Here is a 22341-nt window from a genome sequence, read left to right as displayed (position 1 = left end):
CATTTAAATATGAGAAGAAACTTCTTCTCAGTGAGGGTTCCAGAGCACTGGAACAGGCTGCCCAGGGGGGTTGTGGAGTCTCCTTCTCTGGAGACATTAAAAACCCACCTGGACATATTCCTGTGTAACCTCATCTAGGTGTTCCTGCTCCGGCAGGGGGATTGGACTAGATGATCTTTTGAGGTCCCTTCCAATCCCTAACGTTCTGTGATTCTGTGAAAATTGATCTCTGTTACTCATATTGACTCTCTCATAGATTTCACCTAGTCATGTTCTCACACCCACATGCTCCCAAGCACCAAGATGCCGGTGTCCCAGCAGCCAGGCCAGGCAGGCTCACAATCCTTGCAGAAGACAAGGAATGGTGGCTCTTGAGTTAATCCATGTCACTGGGGGTCTTTCTTCCTTGGCAATGGAAAACTTTTTCAGTGTGCTGGTTTTGGCTGAGATAGAGTTAATTTTCTTCACGGTAGCTCTTGTTGTTCTGTGTTTTGCGTTTGCGATGGAAACAGTGTTGATAACACGGGGATGTTTGAGCTGTTACTGAGCAGGGCTTGCACAGAGCCAAGGCCTTTTCTGCTCCTCACACCACCCCACCAGTGAGCGGGCTGGGGGTGGGCAAGAGACCGGGAGGGGACACAGCTGGGAGAGCTGACCCCAACTGACCAGAGGGACATTTCGTGCCATATCACATCATGCTCAGCAATAAAACGGGGGGAAAGGGAAGCTGGCCAGGGCAGTGATTGCTCAGGGACTTGATGGGCATCGGTCAGTTGTTGGTGAGAGATTTTGCATATATTTTTTCTTCTCTCTCTTTTTTTTTTTTTTATTTTGTTTCTTTATTTGTTTGGGGGTTTTGTTTTGTTTTTGTTTGGCTGGGTTTGGGGAGGTTTTTTGGTGTGTTGTTTGGGGTTTTTTTGGAGGGGAGAGAGGTGTTTTGTTTCATTTTTGTTTGTTTTAATTATTAAACTATCTTGATCTCGCTGATACCAAAAGTTGGCAAAAAGACTCCTTGACACTGTTTTGAAAGCATTAAAAAACAGGCACTTCTATTGCAGAGCACCCAACGCTCAGAAGATTTTTTCCTCTAATCAAGCATGTGTGTGATTTGCACTTCTTGGTATTTACTATAAATACTAATTGCATATTCATTTGTTTCTACTACTTTGTTCATGCATTAAACATAAATTACTTACAAACCCCCGCCCTTTGCCAGAAGTCCATCTTTGTTATTCAAGGGTCGTCATCAGGGGTCTCTAGTGGCCCCCGGTGATCTTTACAGCTTGGTGCCCTCCCGTTTTCAGCTTGTTGACCTGATTTCTTACGCATGCATATTGTAATTTTGTGCTGCTACTCAGCAAAAGCCATGTAGCCCTTTCTTCATTTAGTGGAATATTCCACTTTCCCAGCTTGCAAACTAAGGACATCCCGCTTTGCCTCATGTCCAGTCTCTATAGAGCTATTGTTACTCTGTTAGGTTTCTGTTATATTAGGCCTAGAGGTTTCTAAAAGACTTGTTCCTCTTATCACAACCCACAAGTTATTGTACTTTTACCTTTCTGATTCTCTCCCAGTCCCACTGGGTGGAGGATGAGCAAGCAGCTGTGTAAGGCCGAGCTGCTGGCCGGAATTAAACCACAACAATCATGCAGGTATTTATATCCTTCAGCAATTACAATGTGATTTTTTTTTTCCACTATAATCTTTCTTACCTCATCCCCCATAAACCACAGGGAGGGTTGCTACCTGTTGTCCATGTTTTCTCATTTGAGTGTCTTTATGGCCATGGCCTTTCCTCCTGCTGGGACCATCCTCCTGGTGTTGGAGCTCAGGTCTTCTGCTGACAAGTCACTCTGCTGTGGCCTTATCAGAGCTCAGGCCTCCTGATCTTGATGTAAACAGCACATTCCTCAGTGTTTACCAGTTTAATTGCTGTTAATCGCCTCCTCAGTTATCAGTTACCCGTGCTATTCTTTCAACCCATGTTGCTGCTTGTGCTTTCACATAAGTAATTCCCACTCGTATTTAATTCAAACACATCTTAATGTTCCTGTTTCAGCTCCATGCAGCACCACAAGACAGTTCAATAGGAGTGGGACATTATAATTGTCTGTCTGTCCAGATGCTGAAGTGCAGCCTGGCCAATGCTTTTAGAGACCTTTGATGGAAAACCAAACGGAGACGCTTTAGAGAAGACTTGCCAAAAGTATTGGTGTCATAGTGGCACTATTCAATATTTTCACTAGTATTCCAGAAACAATTTTTTTAAAAACCTCACTGATTTAATTTACATGAAGACAAAGGTCAGTCTCTCCAATTTGAATTGCTCCAAACTAGGAGCTTCAAACATAGTGTTCTAGTGTTATCACCTACAAGGTCATACTTCTGGGAACAAGAAATTGAAATTAATTGTACACATTGTCTCTTGGAAAACAGAACCAGTGCAAAAGATTTAAGAATTGTTCTGAACATCCAGCTTCCAGTAAGTAAACTGCTAATGTAATTCTGTGGTAAAGGGGACTAATGTAGCAAGTGGATATAAACAGAATGTGTCATGGTGGCTTTACCCTTTGCCCTACAGCACCTGCGAAACCATTATGAAAACACCCTGCTACTGGGAAGACACTGGGGCTAAGGTTTTAGAATGTTGGACTGAAGAATTTATCCAGGAGTCAAAAAAAACTTTGAGGGATAGAGCAAAATCTTATATGGTGGGAGATCTAGGGCAAAGTGTTTTGATTTACTCAGCAGAAAATGGAGAAGGTGTGTACGATACAAAAGCAGTCTTGACAAAGAGCATAGCGGATGCTCTGAGGCTTTTAAAATCTGCTTAAGGAAGATGTAGCAGAGATTGGATGCTAAAGTCAGGCAAATTCAGATTAGAAATTCAAATCAGGTTCTTAATCTCCATTAACCACTACACTGAACACTACCAACGGTGCTGAATTCCAAAGGTCTTGGCATTTTCTGTCAGATATTCTTTACAGTAAGGAGATGTTATTTATTTAATCACTTCTTTGTTTCAGGTATTGGTAACCTGTAGTACAAAGCTCAGGCTGTGTGCATTAGCTCAGAGCTAATGGTCTCTCCTAGGTCTAAATCCTGAAGCCAAGATTTGAAAAGTAGTATGAAATCATTGGCTGTTTTAAGCTAATATTACCTACTATTATCTTTTTCTGTTTCATGGCTATTTTATAGCAACATTCTGGGAAGAACAGATGCATGCAGTCTCTAACACAAGAACTTTAGGAAGTAGTCTTTGCTAACTGGGTCTCTGTTCAGGACAGCATGTTATTTGTCAAAAGACTTGTGTTCAGCTGTCAAATTTCAGCCAGTTGTCACAGCAGAATCTTGTACTGCCAGCACCAGTGAAGAAGTTGACGAGCAATTCATGCCAATATTTCTAGTGTTTGAAGCAATTACTCAAAATGCTTTTAAGTGAAGAAATGCCTGGGACGCTTGTTCAAGAGAATGGTGCCTTGTATGAACAAGAACTTCAGTTTTCTTCCTTTCCCCTGTCTCCACCTTTAAGGTAGTGGTGAAAAACTTACTTTATCTCAGTTTTGGGTGGTACATGTCAGCTTTTACAAGACAGTTAAACCATTTGATCCACGCAGCATGAAAGTTGGATTTTGTTTTAATCCTGTTAGAAGAAACAAGGGCTGAAATTCTTAGAACGTGGGGTTGTTCAGTACGATTTCATTCACAAGGTGCTGGCTATAACTTCATATAGCCGTTTGATGATGCGCTGGGAACAGCTACAGACTTAAACCTTCTTTCTTTTTCTGTTTCTTGGCTGACATTGTTCTTGCTCAAGTTGCTGGTATCTGACTGGGGCTCTACTGGAAACTAAGTTACTCTAAATTAATAAGTATATGAAAAAATCTACAGGATACTTTGTTGTCCTCTTCAAATCTAAGAGTCATCTATTTAGGTATTGTGCTCCTGGAACTCGCAAATCTTTCATTTTGGCTTTTTTTTTTCTGCTTTTACCAAATTGCAAGTGACTTTATGTATGATTAAATTACATTAGAGTTATTGGTCAAACAGTTAAATATTAAGAATCACAGAATAGTTTTGGTTGGAATGGACCTTCAAAGGTCATCTAGTCCAGACCCCTGCAATGAGCAGGGACATCTGCAACTAGATCAGGTTGCTCAGAGCCCCGTCCAGCCTGGACCTGAATGTCTCCAGGGATGGAGCATCTACCACCTCTCTGGGCAACCTGGGCCAGTATTTCACCACCTTCATCGTAAAAAAATTTCTTCCTTCCTAGTTTAAATCTACCTTGTTTAGTTTAAAACCATTACCCCATGTCCTATTGCAACAGGCCCTGCTAAAAAGTCTGTCCCAATCTTTCTTACAGGCGCCTTTAAGTACTGAAAGGCAGCAATAAGGTCACCCTGGAGCCTTCTCTTCTCCAGGCTGAACAACCCCAACTCTCTCAGCCTGTCCTCACAGCAGAGCTGTTCCAGCCCTCTGGTCATTTCTGTGGCCTCCTCTGGCCCCTCTCCAACAGGTCCATGTCTTTCCTGTGCTCAGGACTCCAGGTGGGGTCTCACCAGAGTGGAGCAGGAGGGCAGAATCACCTCCCTCGACCTGCTGGCCATTTGATAGAAAGCACTTAAAATTGACCTGAGTCAGCCTCCTTAATCTACTTGTCTCATTTGTGTATTTTAATTAATTTTGATTCTTTTCAATTAAGACATTAATATACATCAGCTTGACTCTATCCTTATTCAATTGTATCACTATAGGTAAATCAAGACATGAACAGATTTCCCTCTTTTTCTAGCAGGATGTGCTACACTGCCATTGAAACTTACAAATTCTTGCCCCAAAACTCCACTAAATTGTTCTTTCCTGTTTCGTTCGCAATATATGGAATTTACATGTACAGTTGTCATCAGAACTCTTTTTCGGATCCTGTATTTAACAATAATTGATAAATATTTTGTTTAAAATACTTATTGGTGATGTAAGAGAGGAAAATCTTGGTTTAGGTTACAGTGTCATCCTGCCTTACTGAAGTCTTGATTCTTAAGAATCTCTTCACTAGGAGAACTGAGCCACAGAATTTTAAAAATTGATGTATTTTATCATCTCTGCTCCTTCTGTCTGGTCTGTCCTGATTACTAAATATGTCTAACTGCTGTAACAAAAAAATAAAAATTAAAAAAAAAAGCACGTCTTTATCTCAAATGATGTTAAAAACCAATTCATATGATTCCAACTTCACCCCGATACAAAATGCGGCAACACCTGTTAGGTGGAGGTGGTAATGGTTTCATAATGTAGGGCTGCATTGCAAAACAGCAGGAGTGAAAAATACACGTTGGATCATGAGAAGGGCAAAGCTAATTCAGGTGCAGTGTATCCCTTCTGCTGGGACTAACCTTTCAGCCTCAGTTTTGTGCCAGTTTTCAGGTGTTTGACTGCTGAGATACTTTCTTCTCACCAGTCCATCTGCAAGGCCCAGCCTCTGAACACTCCTCTTCGGCTGTTCTCAGTACTCTTTGGGTTCAGTGGCCTTGTTCTGGTGGAAAAAAATAGTTGTCTTCCATGCAAATTTAGCCAAAGACCTTCATTATGTTCAGCTTTGCTTTCATAGCATGCATCAGCAGTGTTCAGGCTGAGAAAATAGTCACAGAATCATAGAATATCTCGAGTTGGAAGGAACCCATAAGAATCATGCAGTCCAACTCCCTGCTCCTCTCATGTCTATCTAAAAATAAACTATATGACTAAGAGTGTTGTCCAGGTGCTCTTAGTACTCTGACAGGCTTTGTGCCATAACCACTTCCCTGAGGACACTGTTCCAGTGACCAACTACCCTCTTACTGAAGAACATTTTCCTAATGTCCAAACTGAACTTCCCTTGACATGGCTTCATTCCATTTCTTCGTGTCCTATTGCTGGTCCCCAGAGAGAGGAGATCAGCACCTGCCCCTTAGTCATAGCATCAGACAGAACATCTTTTTGACCATAATTTTCTCTGACATGGTTTAGTTCATCACGTTTAAGATGACCCAGGTGTAGATATTTAGAACCGTGCACATGTGCTATAATGCTGTCCTAAATCTCTTGTGAATCCATTGTTACCAGGGTTGACTTGCACTCCTCATCATTAGTGACCCCATGTAACAAGGTGGGGTGTCACTGAGGATCTGTGGTGGGGCAGCATATGTCTCTGTACAAACTTTCTGAAGAAACTCAATTTTTTTTATAGTAGACAATGTTTGCCTTATGAAAAATCTATGATCTCAGCTGAGTGTAACCAGGCATCTTTTCTGGAAGGTTTTGCAGGGCTTCAGAGAAGCCAGTCAGGGGTTACCGGTTGGAGAATGTTACGTGTTGAGCAGATACCCAGCATCAACTGTTCCCGAGGGAACCATAAAGGAAAGTTCAGGGTGAATATTAACAAAACCAGCTATAGCAGAGAGGCCTCATTAGGAGTTTGTGTTATCTGATAACAGAAAGGAGAGGAAGTTGTTTTAGTAGGACACAAAACCAGGATCTGCTCCTTGTCTCCAGGAACTGCAAGTGAATGGATGTGGAAGCAAGAGGGTGATAGCCTGTTCTTTGACAGTGTTTTCTCATCCACTTTAACAAACTGTTCTCAAAAAGAGAATAAAATTCACCATCTTCAATGGGATGATGACTGTATCTGTGGATATTCCTTGTTGGGACACACAAATAAGTATTAGAGAGGTTGTAATGACAAAGTACAAACCTATTTGACATATCCACAATAATGAAATGGGCATTCCTGTTTCTTAGGGAGAGGATGCAGACAAACCTTTTCTGCTTGGACAGACTTGATTTTTTTACTGAAACCAAAAGACAGGTGTTACCGCAGCAGTAGCAGGACTTGGTGAAGAAAGCATTTCTGATCAATATCACATTCATAAAAAGGAAGTTAATAATGTACTAGAAACTGGAATTAATAACCAAGTATAACCATATAGAAGTTTAACCTATGAATTTAACTTAAAAGTATGTAAGCTTAACTCCAGTATTAAAACAGATAAAAGTGGTCTTAGTTCTAGTACTTGCGTCATCTGAAGCATCTGCAGTTCTGGAGGAATAAACTCGTATTAACTTTTCATACACAAACTGATTTTCAACCGCTCCAGTTCAAATGATTTGTGCAGCTTATGCTACACTTGTTCTCTGGAAGATGATTTTATAGCCTGTTACTAAAATGTTCAAGTGTATTAAGGCTTTCTGTAACAGTGAGCCCTTCCATTTTAGGCTACTTTTTCTCTTTTCTTTTCTTTCCTTTCCTTTCCTTTCCTTTCCTTTCCTTTCCTTTCCTTTCCTTTCCTTTCCTTTCCTTTCCTTTCCTTTCCTTTCCTTTCCTTTCCTTTTCTTTCCTTTTCTTTCCTTTTCTTTCCTTTTCTTTCCTTTTCTTTCCTTTTCTTTCCTTTTCTTTCCTTTTCTTTCCTTTTCTTTCCTTTTCTTTCCTTTTCTTTCCTTTTCTTTCCTTTTCTTTCCTTTTCTTTCCTTTTCTTTCCTTTTCTTTCCTTTTCTTTCCTTTTCTTTCCTTTTCTTTCCTTTTCTTTCCTTTTCTTTTCTTTCCTTTTGAGTTTCTACCTATAGTAGCTAGGAGTGTTTCAAAGAGCTTTGCTCTCAACCAGATATAATTGCTTGTTTATGTAAGAGAGCGCTCTGTTGCAGGCTAATCTGTTCTGCATCAGTTTCCAAACAAATAGAAAAATAAAGCCATTTATTCTGCTTGCATGCCCTTTCCAATTATACTGGAAATTGCGGGGATACATTGCTCTGCATGGGTTTTGCATCATATGGGACTGTTTCCGCTATAGAAAATGTTTCTTGTGTATATAGTGTACCTGTTGAATAGGTTGAGCAATTTGAAATCTTTTAAAAGAAAGATTTTTCAAGTAGCATGTGTATATGGGATCACAAGATGTGCAACGTGTTCACTCCATGATCTCATTATAATACGACAGACAATTTTGAATGCCAGGATATCATCATATTCTATAGTGTTTTTAGGGTGAAGAAGTAGAAAATTTTCTGTGTGAAAATCTGATTATGATTACAAACATTTGTAGATATTAATGTTTTTACAGACAGAAAAACACAGGAAGTTTAGATTATTCACTGAAGTGTCAGTGGGTCAACAGCAAAGAAAGAAGTGAAGCTGGGAATTCTGAATCCCTGTTTTCAACCCATCAGGCCCATTACCCTCTGATTAATAACAGCTCTTTCTGTAAAACACACTTATAAAAGTTTGCAATAGAAAAATAACTACAAACTCTGCAAACTTTGGTAGTTAAGAGAGCAGTGCAAATTAAGTATTGATTGATATATTGGGCAAGATACAACCTTCAATTTGAGACCATATAATTTTTAAACAATTTTGTTTTTTGTATAGCTAACTGCAGGTGTTTGAATAATTTACAAATTCTCCTGCAACTTCAGCTATGTCTTCAAATGTCTTTTTTAGCACTGGAAAATCAGAATTCTCAAAATGTGACATCTGTGACAGTAAAAAATGTTAGGTACTGCTGCCATGGTTACATTTCGTGTTTACATTTCATTTAATTGGACATTTCTTCCACCACAGGATAGTAAATGGATTATAAGTGGTAGAACTCAATTTACTTTTCAGTATTTATCGGTGTTTTTTTAAACAACTATAAACATAACACACAGGATTTGTGATTCTTACCTTTTCCACACGTAACAGCCATGCTTATCAGAAGAACTGGAGACTGCAGAAGCTCAATCGTATGTTATACCCTTCATTTTCCTTCCCATCGCAACCTTGCCTCAATGACAGGATTTCAGGCAGGAGGCTGAGAGATGGCAATTTGGTTCCCAGTGTCGTGAGAGAAGGATGGAGCCGAGACAAAGAAGAATGTAAAATGTCCTACTGGAGGTAAAGGGCCCGTCTCCCTGCATTACCGTTCTTTAAAACAATAGTTCACATGTGGATATCAAAGTTGCTTTCTGTCTAGAGCTGCTAAAAAGCAAGTCTTTTTGTTCACTCTTCATGGGATAGCTTCCAGTACTGAAATTTCAGGCAATTTAGTTACAGAATTAAAATCTCTGTATTACAGATGCTACTCCTTTGTTAAGGACAGTGCTAGAAGACCATAGACAATTGTTTTGGTGAGTAGATTGTCCATTTTCTTTCATTTGATTGCTGGGATCTCCAGGAGCTGCTTCTGACAAGGGGAATATGTTTCAATGCATATGAATAATGTATAATTAAAAGAAAGAAATGGCTGGATGTATTCCAACAACGAGGGTATCCAGAGCAAGAAAAAGTCCTACCATTTTGAGCAGCTCTTGTTAAGCTCACAGACTTTGGTTTTGGCCTGACCTGAAAATAGTCTAGATGCCCTATGTTCCTACAGGATGCATTTGACCAGATTTCTAAAATGAAATACAGAAATTTATGATGAATTGACAGCAGAGCAGCAAGACAAACTAATCAATTGAAGTTTAACTAAATACTAAATTCTGACAGATGCTGCTGCTAAAGTTTTCATTTAAATCTGAGTGAGATACATTAGGGCTATAAGTAATGGAAGGAAAGAAGCTGTGTATCCTCTGGTGAAGATATGATGTCTATGTAAGCTTTCAGAAAATGATATTATCTTGTCTGATTACTTAAATTCAAAATACATTATTTCCACTGCAGATGTTGATGTCATCTTAAGTCATGTATGTTTTGTATAACAGCACTCCCTCCTGCCCCAAGAATAATGTACAATGTCACAGGACATTTGGCCTTGGAAGTGTGAGCATCCAGATTTGCAAGAAGACTTATTTGAAGGTAAGGAGAAGAAAAAGAGGGGCGGGAAAAAAGGCATGCATCACTTGTAACCAATAATTTAAGCATCTCAAATGAAAAACACACTTTGTCTCCTAAATACTGGGTCACTTTGATTCCAGACTTTTACATGTGCTTGACTCAAAACACAGATTGGTCAAGAGATGACACTTGTACTTGTGTTGTCCAGTCAACAATATGATTCATTTTGTGGGGCTGGTTGTGTAAGCTGACAAGATAATCCAGCCAGCCCTAGAAGCTGCTGCACTGCTGAGGCTCTGATGTGTTGTCCTTAAGAAACATGTCAAGTACAGTTTGTCTGAAAATATACTAGTGATGAAACTTCAGAAGATGCAATTCAATGGAAAGCAAAAAAAAAAAAAAAAAAAAAAAACAAAAAAAAACCAAACCAAAACACTTGAATATCAGGTCTTGTAGCATGAAACTGAAGCTTCAGAAGAAGAATATCAATAAAGACAAAGAAAACAAACTCTTGAATCAGAGAATCATAGAATAGTTTGGGTTGGAAGGGGCCTTCAAAGGTCATCTAGTCCAACCCCCCTGCAATGAGCAGGGACATCTTCAACTAGGTCAGGTTGCTCAGAGCCCTGCCATAGAAGAGGTGGTAGAGTGCTTTCAGCATACTTTGAGTAATGTTCAACAAACTTGCATTGTATTAGATGAGAGAGAGTGATGCTGTGTGTCAGGCAACTTCAAACCTATCCTGACGAAAGGCAGAGATACGCAATTCAGAATTTTAAGAAGTGTCACTACCCAATGAAAGACTTGAATCCTAGCTGAGTGCAGGATACTTACACCTTTGTCATCATATTTTTTTCTTAAACACGGTTACATGCTTCGAAGGTACCTGTTTCTCTGTAGTAGAGAGGAATATATAAAGGCTTTGAATCAGGCACTCTCGTGTTTTGCCCTACTTCTCTCAGCAGCTGTCCTTAATATTTGTGCTAACACTCCTATTTGTCCACCCCACTTACCTGCTGGGAGTGCCCTCGCTTGGCAGGTGAGACTCTCTTGGCCTCATAGATAGATTGCACAAGGTCTGCCAGTAACTCGGCATCAAAACCGGGATTACTGTGCGCGTTTCTGCTCTCCCAGTCTCACGCCTCATGTGTTTCACAGCACATGATATGTGCTCTCTTTATTTATTGATTGTGCGGTACAAAGGTTAAGGCTGAAGGGTGGACCCATAAAGGTATTTCAAGGCTGGAAGGGATGGTAACATCTCCAAGTCCAAACACAAGATTTTTGACACCTCCTTGCACTTGTGAGCTAATGCTGGTTTCCATACAGACCTGCACTGCCAGAATGGATGTTCTCTATTAAATCCAGGCTTTGCACAAAACACCATCCCATCAGATTCCCCAAGGGAAAAACTGTGGAGGAATAAAGCATCAAAGATGTTGTCATGGTGGATATGGAGAGAAAGTGGACAAGGGGTAAATCCTGGCTCAGTGGGGACACCCCTTGCTCCTCATGGTGGATTGCTTCTATTTTTGGCAGCTGCCTGCGTGAGGCTTCTTTTCCTTACATGCAATCCACCCTGGGCTCTACTCACCAATAAAAATACAAGTGACTGTAACTGGCTCTACAGAGAAGACAATGTTACCAAACAAAGGAAAGGAACTGGAAATAGAACACTGTATGAGTTATTGACCTCAAGCTATGTTTTCAGCAAAAATAAAATAAACACCTTTTGGCAGAAATGACTTTACAATGTTTTGTGTGCCGTTAACTCATTAGGTCTACATCTGCTATGTTAACTTTGCATGTTGCCACAGGCACTGCTAGTGAGCCAAAGGTTTTTGGCATCAGTCTGGGGCAACCCCAGGTAAATAAAGTTTACATAGTTACTTGATTTATGTACAGGTCTTGGCTCTGGTTCCTGCTCCCTTGTTTCACCCTCCACCCACAAGTTTGGCTTATGTACAGACAGACCTGCTAGAGAAGCCAAGTCCCTTCTGGGCCACAGAGGATGAACTCTTTTCCTTTTTCTGGGCAGAAATACCTGCCAAATGCTGCTGAGCTGGGCTGCCAGGCTGGGGCAGTAGAAAACTTCTTTCTCTGCACATGCCAAGTCTGGTTTACCAAGCTTCTGAAGTAGCAAGTCCTTATGTTTTGGGCCAAAGTTGATCATTGCATGGAAATTAAGTGGCCATCTCAAATACCAAGCCTAGTGTCACCTCTGGAAGTGCCCAGCACCTGGCATCTCTATGGCTGGTGGTTGAAGGCAGCTGAACTGCTGCAGACCCCTTCTCAGAGAGCCCTGGTGCACCCCCTCCCTGCAGCCCCCACCTCCTCTAGACTGTCCCACCACTTATTTGCTCTGCTAGCAAACCCTGTCTTCAAGACACTAAGTGAGACACAGCGCTATGAGAAAGGTCACAGCAAACATATTCTGCTTTCTTTGTTATCTGCATGTTCATGGGTTTAGTGGGATACCTCAGCTACATAAGTGTGGAACACTTTTGTATGCACCAGCTGATTCATTATCACTTTTTTCCTTAGATTCTCTATCTGGAAGGTGGGGATAAACTTTTCTTGGAAGGATGTGTTATCTTGGGAGGAGTAGTTACTGAGAAGTGACTAGTGTTAGTGTTTGGCTACTACCATCATGAAAGCCAAATAGATTGAGGTTATAGAGCCAAATCCATTAGTCTTTGTTCATAATGAAATTAATGTACTACTTAAATCAGTTTTCAGCATCTCGCTCAATACTGGCTATGCAGGAATGAGCTGCACACCATCACAATTTCTTTATTTTAATGTTTATTTTAATTTTCCCGATCTAAAATAGTGAGTAAAAAAACTATTAAGGTTTATAAAATACACATATTCTAAAAAATTTGTAATTTGTCTTCATTTGCTTTAAGGTACTTAAATTTTAATTCAGGTTGTTGGTCCTTAAATAATGAATAGTTGTTATCAATTATTCCGTATTATGGATTCACCCCAGCAGCTTCTCTGAAACAATCATATTCTTCCTACCTATGAGACACAAGGAAACAATCTTATTGACTCCTTTACAGCCTTTAACCAAGTGATATTCTGTGGCATTTAACTAATGACAGAGTAAGGTACCCATCAATTATAATTAAATTTCCACCCATAAAGCCAAACAGTTGGTGTTAGGATCTGGTCTCGGAATAATGTGTCATTTTAACCTGCATAGAAGTCACATACCGTACTTTCTAATTACCAGCTGTGGCTTATACTTAATTATTCAAAGTTATGTAGCCCAAGTTTTCTATTATACCTTGTAAATGCACTCCCATAAGTTCAGAGCTTTGTATTATAGAAGAAAGCAGCATTTTATCTTCACCTTTGTTCGCTAAATATTTAACAGCCCTGCTGTGCCCCAAGCATTCCTAGAATGTGAGCCTCACTAGGAAAATCAGATCCTCTGAGAACAATTTCTGTCCCTCTAACTGGTACAACTGCAAAATAGCTTCGCAGGGTTCAACCTCATAGCATCAGTTTCCTAAATGAATGCAGAATCCAGTCCACCTCAGAAGTAACTGTGAAGCAATCATGTGGACCTTTATCTCTCTTTGTGGGGCAAATTAAAACTAGCCCATTTATCTCAAATGGCTGAAAAAACAGGGAGTTTTCCATAATTTCTGCTTCCCACTTGTATGTCTCTTTCTAGGAAGAAAGATCAAATGCCTACTCTTTGTTTCCACAAGATGCAGGGGTGTATATAACAAACTGAAATTCCCATTCATCACCATTTTTTATGCAAGGGCAAGAGATCAAATCTTCAGGGAAAAAACGATGCCTTTATTTTATACTTTAACAGCTCAAAAATGGTAGTAGTATCCCAATCATTTCTGCATGTGAATGAGCTATCAGTGATTTCAACATCTGTCACTGCTTTACAGACAGCTTGTTTTGCTGAAGTAACTGTAATAAATGCAATGTTCCCTGTGCTGTGTGGCCAGATGTATTTTCATATATATATATATAAAATAGAGACGTGATCTATGACCAGCATCAGCTGCAGCAGTGGAACATACCCAGCGAGATTTGTGTTTATTACAAGAGTAGGTGCTATAAATACAGCTATAACCACCCACTTGTTCTTTACCTTAAGAATTTATTCATAAATTTTAACAGCCAATATTATGAGTAACTGATAAGAGAGTAGAGCTCCTTTGAGCAGATTATCCCTGTGTAGACACAGTTTGAGAAATCTGGTTTCAGCTGTAGCTCTAAATCATGGGTTGGAGCAGCCTTCTTTAGCACCTGAAGTGCTGACTATAGATATTCCACATTGCAATATATTGCAACGCTTGTTTGATTTGTACCTAAGAAGAGCTGAACCTGTTCAGCAGCCAGGTAATTATGAAGAGCATGCTGTAGGAGATGCCATTGGATTGATTGCATGAACTGGAGACCAGTGTTAACACAACATCAACAAGAAGAGTTTCATGCTTCTTTCAGAAATTTCTCTCTTTTTTTAGCACTGCCTAACTAGTATTTTTCTGTTTCCACATTCTGAGTACATTCAAGCCTTATTGTGCAGCTTCTCTAATCAGCTCTTCTTGTTTGCCTTGCGCTCTGGCAATTCTCAGTGGTGAACATCTCATCCACCTGTTTCACAAATACAGTTGACTAAGGTGCATGCATGAAACATGCATTAGGTTATACTGATCAAGATTCTCCCAGCTTTCCTTGTAGTTTGGCAGCACACACAGCACACAGGATGGTCATCTGCTGCAGACAGACCAAAGTGTTGAGCAAACTAGGCTACAGAAAAACAGACTCACCAAATGGTTTGGGATGGAAGGGGCCATTATAGATCTACAAGTCCAACCCCCTACAATGAGCAGAGACATCTTTTACTAGATCAGGTTCCTTAAAGCCTCATCCAGCCTGGTCTTGGACACTTCCAGTGATGGGGCAACTTTTGAGAAGCACCAGCTGGTGGGAGCTGCAGGTCAGTCATGGTTAGAAACTGAGTGCCAGCCAGCAAACTTGTGTTTTCTCTCACATTTGGCAGCAGCAGTCAGAAGAAACTCCATCTCCCTGGCTGGAAAGGAACAGACGAGGCAGAAAGCTGCTGTCCATGCAGCATGTAGTCTACTTTGCTCACTTAGTAAGTTTCCCATCCACAATCTGACACCAAAGGGAAAACGTGTGGCCTTGGTACTTCGCAGCAGAGAGTGACACTCCTTATGCAGAAGCCGAAGGGGGAGAGGGCGGCGGGACCGGCTGTTAAACTCACCCCGGTGCGTTGCACGGCCCGACACCGGCGGGTCAAGGGCGGGTGAGCCCAGCAATAGCTCCCCCGGCGATAAACTCCCCCTCCACCCCCTTCCCCTCGCTCCCCTCCCCGCTACCTGCGCTGCCCTGGCCGGCGGCACCGCCCCGGAGCAGCCGGGGCCGGGCGGGGCCCCCGGAGCCGTCCTTAAAGCCCGGCCGCCCCCGGTATTCTCCCTCCCGCCCTCCCCGAGCCTCCTGCCAGGACTGTGCCGGCAGCATGAGTAGGTGCTCCGGGGGTGGGATGGGATGGGATGGGACGGGACGGGACGCGAGGGTCGCCCTCCAGCCCGGCCCGAGGGGGGTGGTGGAGCTGCTGGAGGGGTGCTCCCGGGATGCTGCTTCTAGGCTGGGCACCGGGTGGAGGCTCAGGCCGGTTCCCTCTGACCCGGGTGTCCGTGCTGGGCTGTGAGCAGCCCACGGAGAACTGACTGCGTGGGCGGGGACCCCAGGACTGGCTTTGCTGCTGAGTGCGGGTCTGAGGACAACTTTGGGTGGCTTCTGGTCCTCTGGGCCACCCCTAGCTACTGCTTTTTCACCAGCCTGCTGCCTCTGGGGCAGCTCTTCCTCCAGCATTGTTATTAATATGTCCTAACTTGTATGAACCTGCATTGAAACCCTAGTAAAAGCCAAATGATGTTATTGCCTTCTGAACCCCCAACTGGTAAGGTTTATCTTAAAACTTTTAAGGTGCCTGGAGTTTGCAATCCTAGCAAAAGTTAAATGTAGTGCTTCTTATAGCTGTTCATGCTTTTTTTCAAAAGAGTGTTTACTTAGTGTTGACCTAATCAGTGTTTTTAAATGCACAGAAACACAGTTGGAAGATTCAAATAAGGGCAGAGCCCCTTTAACTAGTTAATTTTGAAGATGCTTTTTCTGGCTGAACTGGAACGTGGAGTAGTAAATGCACAAATGATGTTTTTCTGTGGTGCAGCTCTCCCTTGTGCTTTGCTGGATCCTCAGTCCTGCAGCATCTGAGCATGTTGTTGTGTCTCTCCCTGCAAGCAGTTCCTGAGCTTGGGAAACCTTGTCCTATGTGTGGAGGAATGGGAGGAGATCCAAAAAATGAGAGAATTTGGCTGCAGCTTTGGCAGGCAAACCTGGACTTTGGGGACTGGCAGTGACAGTGATGAGAAGGCAGAGGTTGGCAGTGCCCTGCCCAAAGGAGCACCAGGGTCCTGCTGGTTTGAGTAGCCATTTGGAAAAATGGTGGTGACTCTGAGGAGAAGGAGAAACCAAATGCAAATGCAGCTGTGTCTGCTCACGTAATATCAGGTTTGCTGCATGACAGATTTGCTTTGATGGTTTCTGTGTCAGTGTCATTCTGGAAGAGTGAGGTGTGAAGCAGGGACTCCTGGAATCTTTTGTCCTGTCAGCAGCAGCATCCTTGTGTGGGTGATGTAAGGCTGCTCCAAGAAGCAGAGGCAACAGCCTTGGCTGGGCCATGAGTCAGATGGCAGGAGAGCAGGCTTGCTCTGGGGCCAGGAACATCCTATGTGACTCTACAGTTCTGTACAGATTTAGCTTAGCCACGAACGTGAAGCATTTCAACCAGGTCAAGTTCCTGAGATGGCTGCATGGAGCCATCTTGTGCTCCCCTCTTGTGACATGGACCATGAGCTGCAGGAGCTGCAGCATCTCTGTGAATGCAGGGAACCGTACTGGTGAGAGCTGCTGGGAAAGGTGTCGGAGCCATAATGCTGCCCTTCACCCTGTCTGCAAGTGTGGGAAGCATGGGGTGACCCACCAATAAATAACTCTTTAGATTCAGTTCTCAAGCCAAGAATGAGCTGGCTTCTCTCTTTACACTGTTTACACGTAATTTAGTATCTTAAGGGAATACAAAGTGCATAACTGTTTAGAGCTTTATTTTGAAAAATGTGAAGCTCTTCGGTATTCCGTGGTAAAAATGAGCAGTTCTGCGGGTCATTCTTTGTGGGGAGATAATAAGAGGTACTGAGGATTGCCCAAAAGTGGGACTGCTCCAACATGCCACTAGCAAACCTAAGATTTATTGCTGAAATTTATGTAAAATGCTGGGTTCTCTGTGCTTTGGTAGGTCTAACTCTGAAGCTGCCTGACAGTCAAGTTCCTCAGACAGTTTAGCTGCCTCTAAGCTGTTGGCTTTAATGCCATCAGTAGCTTAAAGTTTAAATATTTAAAAGGAAAATAGAGGGCAAAAGTCAAAATGGTTGAGAAACAAATGTAATCTCTTAAACACTGCCTATGCTGTCTGGAAAAAATGCCTCTGCAGTGTCTTCTGTGTAGGGTTTCTTCAAGAGGTGATACTTCTACACTCTGGAAAGGAGAGAGACAGAGATAAGTGAGGAGAGGAGGGGAAAAACACCACTAACCAACTACAGGTTTCTTGTTTTGTTTTGTTTGGTTTGGGTTTTTTTTGTTTGTTTGTTTTGTTCTGTTTTTATTTTTTTTTTTTCCCCAAGGCTTAACTAACAGACAGGAGTGAGCTGCTCAAACTGATATTCCCTGCGCTATGAAAAACTAGCGGTACGACGCATGTCTGCTGGAAAGGCCAGCAAGTGGAAATAATCAATGAGTTGTTATAGTCTCTATTGCTAACGCCTTGGTATTTCTGCTCACACGAGTTGTGTAAGGGAAATTACCAGCAACTTTAATGACTGGGGTATCTGCATGTGCCCTGAAATTGGTGTGTTAGTGCTTTTTGGATGTTAGTTGTTTTTTAGGAGAATATATTCTTGAATTACCTACATAATACTACTTCTGTCTGTATTGTGAACATAGTGGTCCATGGCGCTGAAAAATCAGGTTAACTTGTTTTAATCATTTTTGCAAGTGGCTTTATTTAGTATTGTCAAACACCATAGTGTTGCCGTCAGCTCTTTTCATCTGTTGTGAACTATGGACTAAATAATGGTATTGGCAAACATATTTTTCTTATAGAGATCTATTATGGGCACATTTCATTTGCAAGCAGGGAATTCAAAGTTCACATCTTGTACTTGGCGTTATCTTAATGATAATGAACTTGCTCATGTGGTTTTTATGGGAAATGCTGACATCCACTATGTGGACACGGGGCCTTTATCTGCAACGACGCAAGCTCAGCCTTCGAGCCTGTCCCCTGAGCCAAGCAAGCCCTGCAGAACACTGCTTAAAGGGCTACCAGGGGTACTGAACCTGCTGTGAGCAGCTGCAAGTGACTTCAGGGCTGTAAGCAGCCATCTGCTTTTGCTGACGTCAGGCAGACTCCTCCTGTGCTTCCAGGGCTTCCTAGGTGTCGAGGGTTAAGATTGCGGGGTCACAATAAAACCCTGGCAGATGTATTGTTAACCCCTTCTCCCCCTCCCACACTTCCCCCTCCCTCTCCCCCCTTTCCACTCAGGACAGGCGATTGGGAGGAAAAGAAGCACAGAGTGAAGAGAGTTGGAAAAAATTAAAGATGTTTTACTAATGCTACTAATAAGAATAGAGAAAATAATACAAAATATACAAAACCAATCTTGAAAGTCTCAGCAACTGCAGAGCCGGCACCTGAAGTCCTGGATTGGACTCTGCAGCCAACCGGAGCTGGATTCAGTCTCTCACTAGGCCTCAGTTCGCAGGGACGACTAGCAAGGTCCTCTCCTAATGTCGGCCATAAGCAGAAGGGAAAAAGGGAAAAGCACATGAGATCCTCGTGATCTCCCACTTTTATATGAAGTATTCACGTGAATGGAATGTTATACACAGTTGGTCAGTTTCTTGGTCTCTTTCTTCTCGTCGCCCCTCTCGTGAGATGTCCATCCGTGCTTATCAATAACTTTGCATTCCATTGCTAGGTTTACCAAAACATGTGTCTGGTTCTCCAGGAAAATGCAGTTAATATGAAGGCTTTAGCTGACAGGCAAATTCACTAAAAGAGAAACTTGTTTTTAGCAAAACCAGGACACTAGGTTAATCTCCAGGTTATGGGAATGTCTGCGAACGTGGATCACTCCATTGGGCCATGCAGTCAACCCTCATTAAGTCTGAGCTATGGGAAGTTTGCCTGTTTTCAGGACCCGACATTCACCTCTGGCAAGGCATCTTGAGTCAATTCCTTACTCTTGACTTGTCTTTAAGGTAACATCCCTGAGAGTGAATTGAAACAGGATTCACCTTCTGTGGGTGGTAGAGTGGTCTGCTGCCACCTTGAGTGATGCGTGGTGAGCAGTTTTTCCTAATAACCTTCTTGCACCATGAAAAGTCTCATTTAACAAATAGAAAATATACTTATCCTGAACAATACTGTGTTTGTGTGTAATGATTTGTTTCGAGCTGTATTTTTCCAATGTCTTCCAGTGGAAGGAATGTTGCTTAGTAGTTTCCACTAACTTGTGTTTTGTTTTTTCCCTCTGCAGCTGCAAAAAGTAAGGGCAAGTCGGTAAGTATTGTTTTCTCTTATAAAAATTTGCTATACTGATATACATTGTTTGGGTAACTTTAGCAGTGCACAAAAAAAAAATCATCCTATAAGCACACTTTAAAAGTATAAAATAATGAGTTATTGGCCAACACACGCAAAGCAGCCTGGTAGCTTATTAAATCCCAGGTAGTGTTAGTGTGCTCACCACCCAGATAATATATCTGAAGAGCCTCTGCTGACTGAGCAGACATAGGTAGGGAGGAGAAGGGTCCCTGGAGCCCATCCTCCGAGTGGCTGAGTTGTCACCATCCACCAGCTCTTCCTTAGGAGTGCCCTACCTTTCAGTGTTCTTCCTCTTGAATCTTTAAACTGTTAATGACACCTGTCTCAGCAACACTATCTCTGCCTTTGCTTTTCTTATCTCACGAGGTTTTACTCAGGAGACTTTCCCCAGAGGTTTCTCACAGCTCAGTGGCTTCCTCAGGGGTCAAAGTCACAGAAAGCTGTGCAGTGTCATGGTACAGACCCATGCCTGGCATCCCTGGGGCCGGTTACAGAGAGCATTATGAAACATAACCTTCAGGTTACCTCTTCAGTGGTGGATCCAGTGCTTTCTGGCCTATAGGGATCACAACAGATGTTTCAGTAGATGTGTATGCATGCACGTGTATAATGCACCAGAGGTTTAAGAGGACAGTATAGTGCAAAACAACAGCATAGGTTGTATAGTTTCAAGGTGTAACTGTATATTGTCTTCTTGCTTGTATAATCTTGGAAAAGTAGAAGGTCTGTTACCTTGAGAAAGACCCTGTAGCTTTCTCCTGCATGCCCCTGTTCATGCTGAGCCATGGCTGTGACATGCACCTCTCCATCAGCTCAGGGGCAGCTGTTAAAAACCCACTTGTGGTGGCTGTGCTGGTATGTGAATGCAGGATGTCTCTGCCGGGCACTTAAGTGCTAGTGGCTTAAATCAAACCCAGCCTCTGTGGAAGTTTGTTACCTCCCCAGATCAGGGCATGACACTGCTTAAGCAATAAGGTGTCAGGCACTGTGTCAGCCTCATGCTGGGGAGGGGGGTTTGAGAACCCCACGAAGGACAAAAAGGTTTTAGCGAGGTTTTGTGACCTTCTGGAAGAGATGGGTCCTGCCAGGACCCACTGTTCCTTTTCTCTCTGCAGGCAGGCCAGACATGGGGAAGGCCATCTCCTGCTGCAGATGGGGACATCCTCTCCTCTCCAGCAGGTTATACCAAATAACACTGGCAGAAAACAGCTGCACAGTGTGGCTTCCTGGTTTAGGGCCTGACCCAAGGACTGCTGAAATCAAAACCTTTTGGGTATATCTATGGGTGCTGAGCCAAACCTTCACAGTGTGCTTCCCCATCCACCTCCTCAGGAGCACAAATGTTTGTGTGTCTTATTGATAGACAGGGCTGGGTGGCATTCTTTATGAATTCTAGTCTAACAAAAGCGGTTGTCCAAGGTGGAACTAGTCATGTAGAGCTCCTGCTGCCTTCAGCTGAGAGAAGTAGGCACCTTCAAGTGAATTTTACTTGATTTGGGGATACATGTGGATGGTCTTCCTTTGGAGACACCTCTTTCTGCCCATGGAGGATGTGATAAATCAAGTGACAAGCTTCTATTTATGCCTCTAGTTTCTGTTGCTCTAAAGCTAGATGACACCTGCCTCTGCTGAAGTCTGGTTCTTTCAGTGAAGCCTGCTTATCAAACCATGGTGACATGCACACTATATGACTGGTTCAGCTGATAACAAAGATCAGTGCTGTTCATGCTGCTTGCACATGTGCGTGCCCAAGTTGGACTCAGTTTGCAATATCCCACCACTCTTATTTCAATTTCTCTTGAGGTATTCACAAACAGATTGTAACACACGAGTCTCAAAGTATTGCATTGTTCATTAAGGCTTTCTCCAGAGTTTTTGCTGGAGATACGGGCTGTCTAATTTACTCATGTCAGGCAGAAGTTTCCCACGTAAAGTTTCTTTCCTTTTGATCTGCAGAGTTACCTTTTTTCCTGTTTCACATGAAATACAGATTGGTTTGATTTGTCAACCTTTACAACGTAAAGACAACCAATGCCATTTTTTCTTTTCCATGCTTAAGTTTCATAACTGTTTTAATTTGGGGATGTTCTGAGGCTTATAAAAAAAAAAAATCTGTTTTTTTGCAACTTGCAGAATTCCATAAAAAGGTAAAAAGGGAAAATTATGTTCAACTTGAATTCCTAGTAATATAAGTAGAAATTATATCATGTATTCATCCACTAGGAAAACTAGGTGATCAGAAATTAATTTTCCAATTCTACCAATTACGCCAGATTTGTACCTGACTTGTGCTTTTTCTCTTTGTTGCAATGGCAAGACCCATGTCACAAGCTGTGTGATGGTGACTGTGGAGATGCCTGTCACAGCAGGTGAAGGCTCAGTAAATCTGTCAATAAGTGCCATGCCATTTTAGATTAAGAGAAAAGTCTGTTCATTCAGCAAGTCAGAAGAAATGAAGGATTCTTTATCAAGCAGGGATTTTCTAAGGATAGGGAGATTCCCCAAGAGATTTGTTTGAATAAAATGTTTAAATGTTTGTTTGTCTTAATTGGAGGTATTTAAAAGTAAATCCAGCTTCTAACTTTGGTGTGCTGGACTTTTTGTTGGCTTTGGGTTTTGATTTTTTTTCAAGAACATTGGCTTTTTGCATTTTTGGATACCAGTCAAGATAGCTCCAAGGGCTGGAGGCTCAAGACTTCTAATGTGCATAAAATAACGACCAAAGGGCAAATATAGTATTGCCAAAGTTCTGCAAAGGGCAGATGAGAAGTCTGTAGAGCTCTAGGGGCAAGAGGGTCAGGTGAGAATTGACTCTCAGTTCAAG

At 42.1% G+C, this 22341-nt stretch overlaps 1 protein-coding gene across 2 annotated transcripts in view; it reads left to right on the top strand.

The window, feature by feature from the left end:
- Nucleotides 1-457: 457 nt before the first annotated feature.
- The window catches only part of SLC15A1 (solute carrier family 15 member 1), a 44191-nt gene continuing 22307 nt past the window's right edge, over nt 458-22341 (top strand). The window contains exons 1-4 of one of the 2 annotated variants that reach the window (XM_021290569.2): nt 458-779; nt 9090-9141; nt 9718-9811; nt 19450-19472. In XM_021290569.2, coding sequence (XP_021146244.2) covers nt 9748-9811; nt 19450-19472 — 87 coding nt within the window. In that variant the 5' untranslated portion in view covers nt 458-779; nt 9090-9141; nt 9718-9747. Of the gene's footprint in view, nt 780-9089; nt 9142-9717; nt 9812-15218; nt 15313-19449; nt 19473-22341 lie in introns of those variants that run through there. The other variant, XM_065057546.1, reaches the window with a different exon arrangement.

The sequence above is a fragment of the Columba livia genome, chromosome 1 (assembly GCF_036013475.1).
Source record: "Columba livia isolate bColLiv1 breed racing homer chromosome 1, bColLiv1.pat.W.v2, whole genome shotgun sequence".
NCBI classification, from domain to species: domain Eukaryota; kingdom Metazoa; phylum Chordata; class Aves; order Columbiformes; family Columbidae; genus Columba; species Columba livia.
Note: the sequence above shows the minus strand (reverse complement) of the source record. Positions and strands in the feature narration are given on the sequence as shown.